Below are 16,113 nucleotides of genomic sequence, written 5' to 3' on the forward strand. Positions count from 1 at the left end.
GCTGCATCTGCATGGACCTCCCAAATCCATCCTCCTCTGACTAGCTGACATTGTCACTAAATACCCAGGGTTTACTGGTAACCTCAGAAGTGTCCAGGTCTAAAAAAGAAAAACCCTTAACTTGCTTTCTAAACAGTTCAATGTCACTAATTAATCGTATTTCTCTAAGCAGAGCATTCCATAGTGTGGGAGCAATATATAAAGAAGCTGTAGCACAAGTGACCTGTACCCTATACTGTCTTAAGGAAGGAACCTTCAGCAAATTTGTTTCTTGCGATCTTAATGTTCTATCAAGCATATATCTTCATAAAACATCAACAGGTTAGGGCTGTTCAGCTTGGAGAAGAGAAGGCTGAGGGGGGATATGATAGAGGTCTTTAAGATCATGAGAGGTCTTGAACGAGTAGATGTGACTCGGTTATTTACACTTTCGAATAATAGAAGGACTAGGGGGCATTCCATGAAGTTAGCAAGTAACACATTTAAGACTAATTGGAGAAAATTCTTTTTCACTCAATGCACAATAAAGCTCTGGAATTTGTTGCCAGAGGATGTGGTTAGTGCAGTTAGTGTAGCTGGGTTCAAAAAAAGTTTGGATAAGTTCTTGGAGGAGAAGTCCATTAATGGCTATTAATCAATCATACTTAGGGAATAGCCACTGCTATTAATTGCATCAGTAGCATGGGTTCTTCTTAGTGTTTGGGTAATTGCCAGGTTCTTGTGGCCTGGTTTTTGGCCTCTGTTGGAAACAGGATGCTGGGCTTGATGGACCCTTGGTCAAACCCAAGCACTACTTTAAACTGCACTCTCTTACATATCGGGAGCCATTGTAACCTGTAAGAACAGGATTAATGTGCTCCATCCGGCTCATTCCAGTAATGATTCATGCTTTAGCATGCTGCACTAATTGTAAGGCTTTAAAATGCTTCTTTAAAAGCCCAATGTATGTTATTACAATAATCCAAGTTGCTGAACAATAGAGACATTGCCGTTGCTCTGAAATGGCTATAGATATCATAGGCTGATGAATTAGGCAACAGAACAAATCTTCTTCAGTATTTTTTCACTTATTGCTCTCTTCAGGGCCACTTTAACATCCTTATTCCTCAAGCTGTAGATGAATGAGTTCAACATAGGTGTTACTGCTGTGTAAATCACACTGGCCACACGGTCATATTCCAGTGAGTAACTGGTCGAGGGGCGGAAATACATAAAAAATAGGCTTCCAAAATACAAAGTGACACTTGCTATGTGAGAAGAACAGGTAGAGAAAGCTTTTGACCTCCTAGACACAGAAGAAGTTTTGAATATGGTAGAGAGAATGCGAATATAAGAAACAATGATAAACAGAAAAGACACCATGTCAAACAATGATCCCTCTGTGAATATCATCAGCTCATTGAGGGATGTGTCTGTGCAGGAAAGTTTGAATAGTGGGGGAACATCACAGAAGAAGTGAATGATCTTGTTGGAGCTGCAGAAGGACAAACGACACATCAAGATGGTGTGTAACAAGGAATTCAGAGCTCCGCTGAGCCAGCACACTCCCAGGAGTGAAAGACATGTTTCTTTATTCATGATCATGGGGTAGTGCAAAGGGTTACAGATGGCCACATACCGATCGTAGGCCATGACAGCAAGCAGAATCACTTCAATACCAACAAATGTAATGAAGAAATATAATTGTGTCATGCACGCAGTGTATGAAATGGTTTTATTTTCTGAGAAGATATTGATTAGCATCTGTGGTACAGTGACTGAGCTGAAGCACATATCCACAAAGGACAAGTTACTGATGAAGAAATACATGGGAGTGTGAAGGTTATGATCAGTGGCAATTAAAGTAATCATTATTGTGTTCCCTAGTAGGTTGAGCAAATACATGGTGAAGAACAGCACAAAGAGGGAAATCTGATGTTCTGGGAGGTCCGAGAAGCCCAAGAGTAGAAATTCTGTCACAGTTGTCCAATTCTGTGGCTCCATCTGTCCAGCTGGTCTGTAAAAATTACATCAGCAAGAGTAACATATTATCTTGAAATGATCATCCTCTGCTTCACCAGTTTAAGAAATGACTTTATTTTATTAAGGCAGTCATCATTCTTACTACCAGTAGCTGTAATATCTCATTGTTACTAGGGATAATTTTAAAATCGTCTTAAATAGTTAAAGAACACAATACAATAGGAATTCTAACGATTTATCGTTAAAAAATTGTTTTTTTGGTTAGTGCGCACTAACGGGAGTTAGTGCGCACTAACCAACTGCGTGCAGTGCCCAACCCTGATACCGGGAGTGTTGTGATCTTCCTGCACGCAGTGCCCAACCCTGATACCGGGAGTGTTGTGATCTTCCTGCACGCAGTGCCCTAACCCTGATAATGGGGGTGTTGTGATCTTCCTGCACGCAGTGCCCTATCCCTGATACCAGGGGTGTTGTGATCTTCCTGCATGCAGTGCCCTTTCCCTAATACCGGGAGTGTTGTGATCTTCCTGCACACAGTGCCCTATCCCTGATACCGGGAGTGTTGTGATCTTCCTGCACTTAGTGCCAGATCCCTGATACTGGGAGCGTTGTGATCTTCCTGCATGCCGTGCCCTATCCCTGATACCAGGGGTGTTGTAATCTTTCTGCACGCAGTGCCCTATCCCTAATACCAGGGGTGTTGTGATCTTCCTGCACACAGTGCCATATCCCTGATACTGGGAGTATTGTGATCTTCCTGCACACAGTGCCCTAACCCTGATACCGGGAGTGTTGTGATCTTCCTGCACGCAGTGCCCAACCCTGATACCGGGAGTGTTGTGATCTTCCTGCACGCAGTGCCCTAACCCTGATACCGGGAGTGTTGTGATCTTCCTGCACGCAGTGCCCAACCCTGATACCGGGAGTGTTGTGATCTTCCTGCACGCAGTGCCCTAACCCTGATAATGGGGGTGTTGTGATCTTCCTGCACACAGTGCCCTAACCCTGATACCGGGAGTGTTGTGATCTTCCTGCACGCAGTGCCCTATCCCTGATACCGGGGGTGTTTAAGACTCATGGGCCCAACGTAAAACTCTCTCCTTCAAACTCTTGGGTACCACAGTCTTCCCAAGTAGAACAGTAAAGGTAGCAGCGATCACAATCCAGTCAGGGTTGAGGTGGGTCTGGAATATCATCAGGAAGAAAACTTCTAGATAGGGCATCCGCTCTCTGATTCTTTTTGGCTGGACGGAAGAGAAGTTTAAAATTAAAATGGCTAAAGAATAGAGCCCATCGGGTTTGTCATGGATTCAGATGTTGTGCTTGTGAGAGGTATGCCAAATTCTTATGATACATATAGATAGTGATAGTGTATTTTGCGCCCTCCAACAGATGACACCACTCCTCTAATGCTAACTTAATAGCCAGGAGTTCCCTATCCACGATGGCATAGTTCCTCACTGCTGGAGATAATGTTTTAGAAAAATAGGCATAGTGACAAAATTATTTTCTTTTGATTGTCGTAAAAGGATGGCTCCGATGCCCAGGGCAGAGGTGTCTACTTCAATAAAGAAAGGTCTCATAGGATCTGGGCGCTGCAGACATGTGCCCTTTATGAATTCTTCCTTTAATCATTGGAAGGCCTGAATGGCCACTGGGAACTGTCCTTGTCCCCTTTTTTTGTCATTACCCTGAGGGGTGATACTAAAGTTGAGTAACCGGGAATAAATTGTCGGTAATAGTTCAAGAAACCCAGGAATCATTGTAAGGTTTTTAATCCTACTGGTTGCGGCCAGTCTAGGATTGCCTTAAGTTTCTCGGGATCCATTTGTAGACCAGCCTGAGAAATAATGTTCCCTAAGAAGGGGAGATCCGTCTTGTGAAAATATACATTTCTCTATTTTTGTGAATAGTTTGTTTTCCCAAAGGCGTAGGAGGACCTGTTGAACATGGAGATGATGTTGATCCATGGACTTGGAAAATATAAGAATGTCATCTAGATAAACAAGGATGTGAGAGTAGAGAAGGTCCCGGAAAATATCATTGACCATAGCCTGAAAAACTGCTAGAGCATTGCATAATCCAAAAGGCATTACCAAGTATTCATGATGCCCATCATGAGTGTTAAAAATCATCTTCCATTCATTCCCTTCTCGAATTTGTATGAGATTATAGGCTCCTCGAAGGTCCAACTTCGTAAAAATTTGGGCATCTTTAAGTCGATCAAATAATTTGGTAATGAGAGGAATTGGGTATCAATTCTTTCGAGTGATGGCATTTAACCCTCGATAGTCGATACATGGTTGTAGAGAATCATCCTTTCTTTTAACCAAAAAAAAAAACAAACCAGCCCCTGCCGGAGATGAAGATGGCCTAATAAATCCCCGGGCCAGATTCTCTTGAATGTATTGGCTCTTAGCCTCTGTTTCAGGTCTCAAAAGTTCGTAACTCTTCCTTGGGGAGGAATTTTCTCCATAAGTAGATCAATACCACAATCTTAGTCACGGTGAGGAGGCAGTCTCTTGGCTTTCTGTTGCTGAAGACATCCGTGAAGACGGTGTATTGATTAGGCAATCCAGATAGAGTGGATTTCATACAGAAGAGATTGCAAGGGGAGGTTTTATGGGAAGCAAACAGTTCTTATGACATTCAGAAATCCGACTGGCCAATTGTAGTGTTTCCCAGTCTAATCTAGGTCAATGCAGTCTCAACCAAGTTTGGCCCAGAATGATCTGATTCACCAAGGAAGGTAAAACATAAAGGCGGATTGTTTCTTGGTGCAAAACTCCAGTAGTCAAGGTGATGGGCCCAGTAATGGGTGAAATCCTAGCCTTGAGAGGTTGTCCAGACACTGAAGAAATGATGAAGGCCATGTTTAGTTGTTCTGTGGAATTCGATAATGTTGGACTAGATTTTCCTCAATGAAATTCCCACCCATCCCAGTATCCAGAAAGTCCTGCAAATAGATAGGTTTCTTGGCAATAGAAAGTGCTACAGGAATCAATATCTGTTGAGAGGAAGTTGCACAATCCAGGGAAGCCTCTCCCATCCTAGGTCTGGGAGTTTCCTGGCTTTAGGGGGCAAGTTTTAGCATAATAGCATAATTAGCATAATAGCCAGTGCCAGCACAGTAGAGACACAGGTTTTGTTGTCATCAACATTGTCATTCCTCAGCTGAAATCTGAAATTTGTCAATTTGCATAGGTTCTTCGGGGGTGACAGGTATCTCCTGAGGCTTGGGGGAGATGAGCGGTAACTGAAATGAAGGCGCCAAGCACATTGGACGCTGAAGAGTGCTCCTTTCTCAGGAATGCTCCTGAAATCGGAGATCCAGATGGATTACTAATCGGATTAATTCTTCCAGGGATTCTGGTGGGTCTCGTCCGGCTAAATCATCTTTTATAGCATCCGATAGGCCCTGTCGGAAGATAGCGGTAAGGCTCTCCTCCTCCCATCGAAGCTCTGCGGCAAGAGTCTGAAATTGGACTGCGTATTCTCCCACAGTTCTTGAGCCTTGTCGAATCTGAAGCAGCTCTGATGCTGCTGAAGCAGATTGCCCCAGTTCATCAAAAATCAGCCGGAAATCCTTAAGGAATTCATCCAGATTATTTAGTAGCAGATTGTCACACTCCCAAAGGGGAGAGGCCTATACCAGGGCTGACCATTCTGAGAGAGAAAGTATGAGCCTGACCTGTGTCCCCTCAATGGACTTCCCCCCATGGGCATGGTCAGCTACCATAGTGTCCAAGGGTCCACCCAAACCTTACAAAATATAACAGATTGTTAACTCCATGGATCAGGCACAGCTCAATGCCCTGCAGGCCATGCCAGGCCTGGCTTGGTGCATTGCTGAACAACAAGACGCATTGGAGAAACTTACTTCTGTGTTACATCAGCTACATGCACAGAAGAATCAAGGTGCTGCTTCCAGTAATGAAGGTCAGTTCCTTGAAGTAACTATAAAGACTACTGTACCTCTGGCTGCTCCAGTTCGTTTCTCTGGAGAGATTCAAAGGACTAGAGGTTTCCTAAATCAGTGCTGAATGCATTTTGCATTACAGCCTTCTCACTTCCCCACGGCCTATGCCAAGACTACTGTTATTATATCTTATCTTGATGGAAGGGCCTTGTCTTGGGCCTCAATGCTGTGGGAACGTAAGGATCCAATTCTGCAGGATATTGATGGATTTCTGGATTTGTTTAAGTCCGTTTTTGACGATCCTGCTCGAGTGACTGTTGCTGGTTCTACTCTGGTGGACTTGAAGCAAGGCAACCGTCCACTGGATGATTTTGCAATAGAGTTTAAGACTCTTGCTATGGAACTATGCTGGTATTCCACATGCCTGAAAACCCTCTTCTTCAGAGGTCTGGATACTCGCTTGAAAGACGAGCTGGCCACTAGTGAGACACCTAACTCGCTGGATGAACTAGTGGCCTTGGCTACAAGAATTGACCACCAGCTCCATGATAAGGTAAAAGAACTTAAGCCTAGCACTAGACTGGTTCAGAGGGAGGTTCATGCTAAACCTGCACTTCAGATAGTTCCAGCAATACCTGTCACCAGTGGAGAAGAACCGATGCAACTTGGTCGCAGTCACCTGACTTTAAAAGAGAGAAGACTTTGGAAGAGGCATGGCCTGTGTATGTACTGTGGACAGACTGATCACGATGTCCCAATTCATCTGGGAAACAGTCCTGTGGGAAGACTGTTCTTAGGCATTACCACGACCTCTTCTCCGCTCTCTCTCCCAGTCTCCCTGATCTCTGGACCGTCCGAAGTTCAAACTCTTGCCCTGGAGGATTCAGGGGCAGGAGGCAACTTTATACTTCGACGCCTAGTGGAACATTTGAGGATTCCCCTTGTCACTTTGGAAGTTCCACTACTCTTGTCATCCATCCATGGAGAGCCTTTGTCCGGTGATGTGACTTGTCGCACCGAACCAGCAGGGGTATACTATAGGGATGTGAATCATTTTTTGACGATTTAAAATATCGTCCGATATATTTTAAATCGTCAAAAAATCATTAGGGCCACGATACAATACCAATTCCCCCGATTTATCGTTAAAAAATCGTAAATCGGGGGAAGGGGGAGGGCAGGAAAACCGGCACACTAAAACCCCCTAAAACCCACCCCCGACCCTTTAAATTAAAGCCCCCACCCTCCCGAACCCCCCCAATGCTTTAAATTACCTGGGGATCCGGCGGTGGTCCAGAACGGCGGCGGTCCGGAACGGCCCCCTCAATAGAATCGTGTTGTCTTCAGCCGGCGCCATTTTTCAAAATGGCCGCCGCAAAATGGCGGCGGCCATAGACAAAAACGATTCGACGGAGAGGTCGTTCCGGACCCCCGCTGGACTTTTGGCAAGTCTTGTGGGGGTCAGGAGGCCCCCCCAAGCTGGCCAAAAGTTTCCTGGGAGTCCAGCGGGGTTCCGGGAGCGATTTCTTGCCGCAAATCGTTTTCGTACGGAAAATGGCGCCGGCAGGAGATCGACTGCAGGAGGTCATTCAGCAGGGGTTCCGGACCGCTGCTGAACGACCTCCTGCACTCGATCTCCTGCCGGCGCCATTTTCCGTACGAAAACGATTCGCGGCAAGAAATCGCTCCCGGAACCCCGCTGGACTCCCAGGAAACTTTTGGCCAGCTTGGGGGGGCCTCCTGACCCCCACAAGACTTGCCAAAAGTCCAGCGAGGGTCCGGAACGACCTCCTCCGTCGAATCATTTTTGTCTATGGCCGCCGCCATTTTGCGGCGGCCATTTTGAAAAATGGCGCCGGCTGAAGACAACACGATTCTATTGAGGGGGCCGTTCCGGACCGCCGCCGTTCTGGACCACCGCCGGATCCCCAGGTAATTTAAAGCATTTGGGGGGGGGGGGGGTTCGGGAGGGTGGGGGATTTAATTTAAAGGGTCGGGGTGGGTTTTAGGAGGGATTAGTGTGCCGGCTCACGATTTTAACGATTTTTCACGATAGTTTACACACCCAAACGGCAACAATACGATTCCCTCCCCTTCCCAGCCGAAATCGATCGTTAAGACGATCGAGGACACGATTCACATCTCTAGTATACTAATGCAGAACGTGAAAGTTTCTGATCAGAGAGTACAGATATTGGTACAGAGGTCAAAGATAGACCAGGCAGGGAGGGGAGTGAAATTAAGTCTTAACAGAACTGGACAACCATCTCCCCTCAGTCTTCTTTTTTCCGCTCTGCAGTAAGCATAGCGGTTAGGAGCTCTGTGAGAAATTCTAACACTTTTCTCTTCACGGAAACACTTAAACTTTTACTTCACAAACACATTTTCCCTGCACGAGTCTCCCTTCGCGTACATTCAGCCCAGTGCAGATTGTGTCAAATTTCTTAGCAATATAACCGGAAGGGGGGGAATTTTTATTGATCCATGCGAACCATTCCCCACTTACCATACCAATTCACAGCAGTATTGAATCTAACCTTATCAGAAATCGACTGCAATCCTAAAGATTTTTGGGACACATTCCTTCAGAATAGGGGCAGACACTAGTGCCTCCCATGCAGGGTTGAATATAGAAACCATTCAGAAAATAGGGAAGTGGAAGTCAGACGTGGTATATACTTATATCAGGACAGGTCGAATATTTTCTTTGGCTTCTTTTGCAGAATTATCACGATGGCAAAGGTATGTCTGAATCGTGGGACACTCATTTGTTCATTGGGCAGCAAGAGAGGGCCAAAAGTTGTTCATATTTAGGTTTAGCAGCACGAAATGTTAGTATAATTTGGATGGGAGAATGAGGAAGCATGTAGGATCAGTTGCTCCCCTTTTTACAACTCAAGAGGGACATGCTGGCGGAGCCTGATGTCATCGTTATTCACCTAGGAGGCAATGATCTGGGGAAATCATCATGTGTCCAACTGAGGCAATGCATGAAGAATGACTTGAGGGAATGGCTTCATGGTTCCCGCGGACATGTTTCATGTGGTCCGATATCATACATCGGCTGAAATGGCGAGATAGCAAGCTATGGAAAAGAGGGCGCATGAAGGTGAACCGACAGGTAGGGCAATGAGCATGGAGGATAGGGGGGATGCCACATATTACATGGTTGGGAAGATGATCTGTGTGAAGGACTGTACAGACCAGTTCGGATTCATCTTTCAGATATTGGGTATGATCTTTTCAACAATGCATTACAGGAAGCTATAGACAATTTTCTGAAGTGAAGAGACTGTAACTTTAGGGGGGGGGGAGCATGAGGCAAGTTGCACTACCTCATGCTGGTGGTGGGGAGCACGAGCCACCGGGCCAAATTAATAGGCTTTGGGTGGGCTCCCCTTGCTCGGAGGTCACTGCGGGGGGGGGGGGGGGGGGTGCAGGTTAAGAGGGCTGCCTTGCTAGGAGATACGGTGGGCGGCATCGGTGACACAGTGAGTATCAAATTGGGATAGCAGCTCGTGCTATTTTAGTGAAGTTATGATATTGATGTTAAAATAAAGTTACGGCCTCTTCATCCATAAAAGGGTCAGTTTGTTAAGGATATGAGTCGCATGGAAGAGAGAGCATTTGGGCAACAACGTTATGGCTATCCTGTACTTGTTTAAGTTAATGTATGTGCTCAGCTACAACTTAGTGGGGTTATCATGGAAAACTGGCTTGCCATTTCCAAACATAAGGGCTTATTTTCTAAAAAGCATTAAAAATGTGGTAGTGCCCAACTTGAATGACGGATTCACTAAAGAGTAGGAGTGAGCAGGGAAAATGTTTTTTAATTTGGGTGGTTTTTAAAATTTGCATTTTAATTCATTTTGGTTCCTTGCATTTACCAAGTGTTGGATTCATGGACCCTTGAGCCGGCTGGGACAGATGAAGACACAGTGAAATGACCCACAGTGGAATTCGAAGCCGGGAGGTGGCACCGGGCAGAAGACCGGAGAGATCTTCACCACTGGAAGCCTGAGGTCCCCCCAGGAGGAGCCCGAGAGGACCCGAGCCACTTGGATTTACGTGCGGTCTCCTGTGGGTCGGTGTCTGAAGATGAGTTCCAGAGGATAGAGAAGAGTAGAGCTGAAGCCAGGAGGCCAGTGGGAACTTCACCACTGGAAGCCCGCGGTCCCCCCAAGGAGAGTTCGTGAGGACTCGAGCTACCTGGACTTAGGAGAGGCCTCCTGGATGACAGCCGGAGTCAGGAACCAGTGGATGAAACCAGAATCAGAAGCCAGTAGTCGGAAGCCAAGAGAGAGAGAGAGAGAACCTAGCTATAAGGCCGTCATACTAGGTAGGTATTTATACCTCTATAGGAGGCTCACCTAGCTATTTGAGGTGAGGTTTAGGTATTAGTGTAGGGGATTAGGGGCCACTTTGACATGCAGAGTGTGACGTATGAACAGAACAGTGCACTCTTGTGAAGATTTGTTGATCTTCAGAGTTAGGAAATTCACTTAAAGATGAGATTTGTGCAATGTTCTCTCTCTTTAAACTAATAACTGGAAGGAGGACAATAAGTAAATCTGCAGCTCTAACACTAAATTTTCAAAAGGGAAACTTTGATAAAATGAGGAAAATAGAAAAAAAATGAAAGGTTAAAAGTGTTCAACAGGCTTGGACATTGTTTAAAAATACAATCCTAGAAGCGCAGTCCAAATGTATTCCATGCATTAAGAAAGGTGGAAGGAAGGCAAAACGATTACCATCATGGTTAAAAGGTGAGGTGAAAGAGGCTATTTTAGCCAAAAAAAAGATCCTTCAAAAATTGGAAGAAGGATCCATCTGAAGAAAATAGGATAAAACATAAGCATTGTCAAGTTAAGTGTAAAACATTGATAAGACAGGCGAAGAGAGAATTTGAAATGAAGTTGGCCATAGAGGAAAAAACTAATAATAAAAACTTTTTAAAATATATCCAAAGCAAGAAACCTGTGAGGGAGTCGGTTGGACCATTTGATGACTGAGGGGTTAAAGGGGCTCTTAGGGAAGACAAGGCCATTGCGGAAAGACTAAATGCATTTTTTGCCTCTGTGTTTACTAATGAGGATGTTGGGGAGATATCAGTTCCGGATATGGTTTTCAGGGGTGATGAGTCAGATGAACTGAACAAAATCACTGTGAACCTGGAGGATGTAGTAGGCCAGATTGACAAACTAAAGAGGAGCAAATCACCTGGACTGGATGGTATGCATCCTAGCATACTGAAGGAAATAAAAAATGAAAATTCTGATCTATTAGTTAAAACTTGTAACCTATCATTAAAATCATCCATTGTACCTGAAGACTGGAGGGTGGCCAATGTAACCCCAATATTTAAAAAAGGCTCCAGGGGTGATCCGGGTAACTATTAGAGATGTGTATCGTTTTTTGTGTTCGTGTCGTTCTTCATTTTTCGGCCGCCATGGAAAATGTCATTTTTTTTCGGTTCAGGTCTTTTTTTTCGCAAAAAATCAATTTTTAGTTAGTGCACGCTAACTCCTTGTTAGCGCACACTAACAAAAACCGTTAGATTTTGTTACTTTTTGTTAGTTTTTGATAGTGCGCACTAATGGGAGTTAGTGCACACTAACGGGGAGTTAGCGCGCACTGACTCCTGTTAGTGTGCACTAATTGGAAAAACAAATATTTGCGAAAAAACGGGAAAATGCTGATTTTTTTCGGGCTCCCTGAAACATGCCGAATTGGACAATTTCGTTGCAATTTTCCAATTCAGAAAAAATGAATGCACATCTCTAGTAACTATAGACCAGTGAGCTTGACTTCAGTGCCGGGAAAAATAGTGGAAACTATTCTAATGATCAAAATCGTAGAGCATATAGAAATATATGATTTAATGGAACACAGTCAACATGGATTTACCCAAGGGAAGTCTTGCCTAACAAACCTGCTTCATTTTTTTGAAGGGGTTAATAAATATGTGGATAAAGGTGAACCGGTAGATGTAGTGTATTTGGATTTTCAGAAGGCGTTTGACAAAGTCCCTCATGAGAGGCTTCCAAGAAAACTAAAAAGTCATGAGTTAGGAGGCGATGTCCTTTCATGGATTACAAATTGGTTAAAAGACAGGAAACAGAGAGTAGGATTAAATCGTCAGTTTTCTCAGTGGAAAAGTGTAAACAGTGGAGTGCCTCAGTGATCTGTACTTGAACCGGTGCTTTTCAATATATATATAAATGATCTGGAAAGGAATACGACGAGTGAGGTAATCAAATTTGCGGAAGATACAAAATTATTCAGAGTAGTTAAATCACAAGCACACTGTGATCCATTAAAGGAAGACCTTGCAAGACTGGAAGATTGGGCATCCAAATGGCAGATGAAATTTAATGTGGACAAGTGCAAGGTGTTGCATATAGGGAAATATAACCCTTGCTGTAGTTACACGATGTTAGGTTCCATATTAGGAGCTACCACCCAGGAGAAAGATCTAGGCATCATAGTGGATAATACTTTAAAATCTTCGGCTCAGTGTGCTGCACTTTTTTGACTGCTGCAGTGTGCAGCAGTCAAAAAAGCAAACAGAATGTTAGGAATTATTAGGAAGTGAATGATTAATAGAACGGAAAATGTCATAATGCCTCTATATCGCTCCATGGTGAGACTGCACCTTGAATATTGTGTACAATTCTGGTCACCGCATCTCAAAAAAGATATAGTTGCGATGGAGAAGGTACAGAGAAGGGCAACCAAAATGATAAAGGGGATGGAACAGCTCCCCTATGAGGAAAGGCTGAAGAGGTTAGGGCTGTTCAGCTTAGAGAAGAGACGGCTTAGGGGGGATATGATAGAGGTCTTTAAGATCATGAGAGGTCTTGAACGAGTAGATGTGACGCGGTTATTTACACTTTTGAATAATAGAAGGACTAGGGGGCATTCCATGAAGTTAGCAAGTAACACATTTAAGACTAATCGGAGAAATTTCTTTTCCACTCAATGCACAATAAAGCTCTGGAGTTTGTTGCCAGAGGATGTGGTTAGTGCAGTTAGTGTAGCATCAATAGCATGGGATCTTCTTAGTGTTTGGGTATTGCCAGGTTCTTGTGGCCTAGTTTGGCCTCTGTTGGAAACAGGATGCTGGGCCTGATGGACCCTTGGTCTGACCCAGCATGGCAATTTCTTATGTTACTTTGTTCTTAAGTCCCTACTTGTTTCAGAGTCTACATCTACAGTACCTTGCTTTAGAGTCTACGTCTACAGTCTATGGTTCCCGAGTCTTCGTCTTTTGCTTTTGAACCATCGTTTGCCCACGCCCCGACTCTGGCCTGCTGCCTCTTGCCATCCAGCGGCAGGCCGGGAACGGTCGGTGGACCGTTCATCACCAACATTCCACAGTTGGTTCCAGAGGCATGCAGGTCCGGCTGGGGGTCGGGCTGTCTCTTGCCACCCATGCTACACATACCCTTGGCGCAGGATCGTGCCAGGGGCCCAAGGGCACTCTCCCTCTAAGGGGGACCGCTCTCCCAGTGCTCCCCTGTAACACTCATGGGACAGATATACCAGCAGGCTTCCAATCTTTCTCTCTCTCTCTGTCTCTCTCTCTCTCTTTCTCTCTCTGACAAGCACACACACACACACAAGCAGGCTTCCAATCTTTCTCTCTCTCTCTCTCTCTTTTTCTCTCTCTGACTGGCACACACACACACACACACACACAAGCAGGCTCACAATTTTTTTTCTCTTTCTCACAGGCATTCCCACAATCAGGCTCCCAATCTCCCTCTCTCTCTCTCTCGTTCTCTCTCACAGGCACACACACAAGCATGTTCCCAATCTCTCTTTCTCAGGCACACACACAAACAGGCTCCCAATTTTTCTCTCTCTCGCATTCTCTCTCACAGCCACACATGTATGCAGGCTCCCAGTATTTCACGCTAACATACAGGGGTACAAAAGAAGTCTCTCAAACTCTCTCTCTCTCACACAGGCAAACACAAGCAGGCTTCCAATCTCTCTCACACACAGGCACACACAAGCAGGCTCCCAATGACTCTCTCTCACACAAGCACACACACAGGCAGACTCCCATTCTCCTTCTCTCTTATAGGCACATACACAAGCAGCACCCCAATCCCACTCTCTCTCACATACTCACACACAGGCATCCTCATACACATGCACGCTCTCTCTCTCATTTTCTCTCTCCCCTGTATATTCTTGCATGCTCTCTCTCTCTCCCAGGGATGTGCAGACAGCATCAGTTACCTCCTTGTACCCATGCAGCATCACTCACACGTGCACACAAGCTCTCACACACGCTATTACTCTCACACACAAACATTCACACAAGATATTGCTCACAACACACCTGTTGGAAGCTCACTTTACTCTTTAGCCCTGCCACCGATGCTGCAACCACCTCTCTTCCATCGAGGGGATCAATTTTCTCTCTTTAGCCACGTGGCCTGGGCCCGACATAGCAACATTTTGTCATGGATTGCGCAGCCTGGCCCCAATGTAACAACCTTCTCTCTTTTGCTGCATGGCCCGGACATGACTATGAGCCTTCTTTCTTCAGCCACTTGTGTCAGGCCTGATGCAGCAGCCTTGAGCCTTCTTTTGGGCTCCACAGCTGAGCCCAATGCTCCAATCTTCTGTCTTCAGCTGCAGGGCCCAGGCCCACTCAGCAGCCTTCTTTTTTTGACCCGGGCCCAGCTGGGATTGAAAAAAAATGAGTCTCTGAGACTCTGGGCAAGGGCCCTATGTGAATGGTGCTAAATTTCCTTCTGCAGCAGAGAAGGGGAAAGGGAGATCACCGTGGCACAGAATGGATCTTGCTGTGGCACACCAGTGTGCAGTGGCACGGTGGCAGAGAAGCTCTGCTCTGGACCATATCTGATGAAGGACTTACAGAGTTTGATATTCAGCTGCACATTTATTTGGCTAACTTTGGCAGGATATTCAGTGGCTCAGCCTCATCACTGAGTATACCCGACTGCTCCTTGTGTGTCCTAAAGTTATTTGGCAATGTTAGCCAGATAAAGCAGAAAATCAGCATTTATCCAGCTAACGGGGAGTCCAATTTTCAAACCTATTCGTGGTACAGCATTTGATGTATAAGTGGATGAGTGGAGATTTATCCTATTATTTTATAAACTCTGTGGTAGGATCTGCACAGTTTATAAAATAGGGTGGAGTTCTGCTTTGAAGGTACACCTGCATGTTTCAGTACGTGCAAATATTTCCAGTGCTTACTTTCTCTACTTCCACTACTTCACTAAGACCTCCCACCCAAAAATTGCACCAGTAAATGTACAAATAAGTTCAGTAATATGTACGCATCCTTCTGAATCCCACCTGGAAATGCCCCTAAACCACCCCATTTTTCTGCCGGTAAACACAATACGTTAAATGGAAAATACATGAGTCAACATTTATAAAATAGCATATCTGTGCTTACAAGCTATTTACATGCATTTATGCCACTTTTACGCTGGAAACCACTTTGAAAATGTATTCCTTAGCTGGATAACCAACTCTGCCTCTGATTGCCCTGATCCTCCCCTGAAGTAGTTGGATAATTTTTAGTCAGATAAACATTTATCCAGCTAACTCAGGGACAGTGAGCTCAGTGGAATCATTTCCAGCTAAGTCCGAACTGATGTGGACAAACGGCGCTGAATATTGACTTCATAGTTTCTTCTCATGTGGAAAAATATCTTATTTAGGCCTTATTTAGGCCTCTAAAAGGTACCATAGTCTATAAACATATAAAGATTAAGAATCCAGTTTTCTCCAGGACTAATTCAGGCAATAGAACTCTAAGATGAGTGTCAAGAGGATCTCTAGCTGCAAAGGTTTCTTACCTGAATGTACGCTGCCTCAGATCCTCAGTGCCCTAACAGTGAAGAAAGATTTTCCCTCACGTTTAACCTGAAAGTCTCTCTCTTTGTGTCTGTGATTGATCCTGCTGGTTACTGGTTTACTTTCATGGTGTCATCCTATTGATATGGATGGGACCTTTAAATGTTTATGAAGACTTGATATACCACCCATATAGAAAATCTAGGCAGTTTACAAAAAAATAAACATATATCGTCTCATAAAATAACTATATATTCACCAAAACATATAGAAGGGGCCTATGTGGTCTCAGGAAGATCATGCAACACAATGTATTTGGCTAATTTATTTGCTGTCCTAGTAAAAACTATTATGATCTGCAAATAATTCATTTTTCTCAACAA

At 44.6% G+C, this 16,113-nt stretch overlaps 1 protein-coding gene across 1 annotated transcript; it reads right to left on the reverse strand.

The window, feature by feature from the left end:
* Positions 1–1,029: 1,029 nt before the first annotated feature.
* Positions 1,030–1,983, reverse strand: LOC115088681 (olfactory receptor 1G1-like). The gene has a single exon (XM_029596938.1). It carries the CDS (start codon positions 1,981–1,983, stop codon positions 1,030–1,032), a length of 954 nt encoding a protein of 317 aa, XP_029452798.1.
* Between the last annotated feature and the right edge of the window lie 14,130 nt (positions 1,984–16,113).

This window comes from Rhinatrema bivittatum, chromosome 3 (genome assembly GCF_901001135.1).
Source record: "Rhinatrema bivittatum chromosome 3, aRhiBiv1.1, whole genome shotgun sequence".
In the NCBI taxonomy this organism is placed as follows: domain Eukaryota; kingdom Metazoa; phylum Chordata; class Amphibia; order Gymnophiona; family Rhinatrematidae; genus Rhinatrema; species Rhinatrema bivittatum.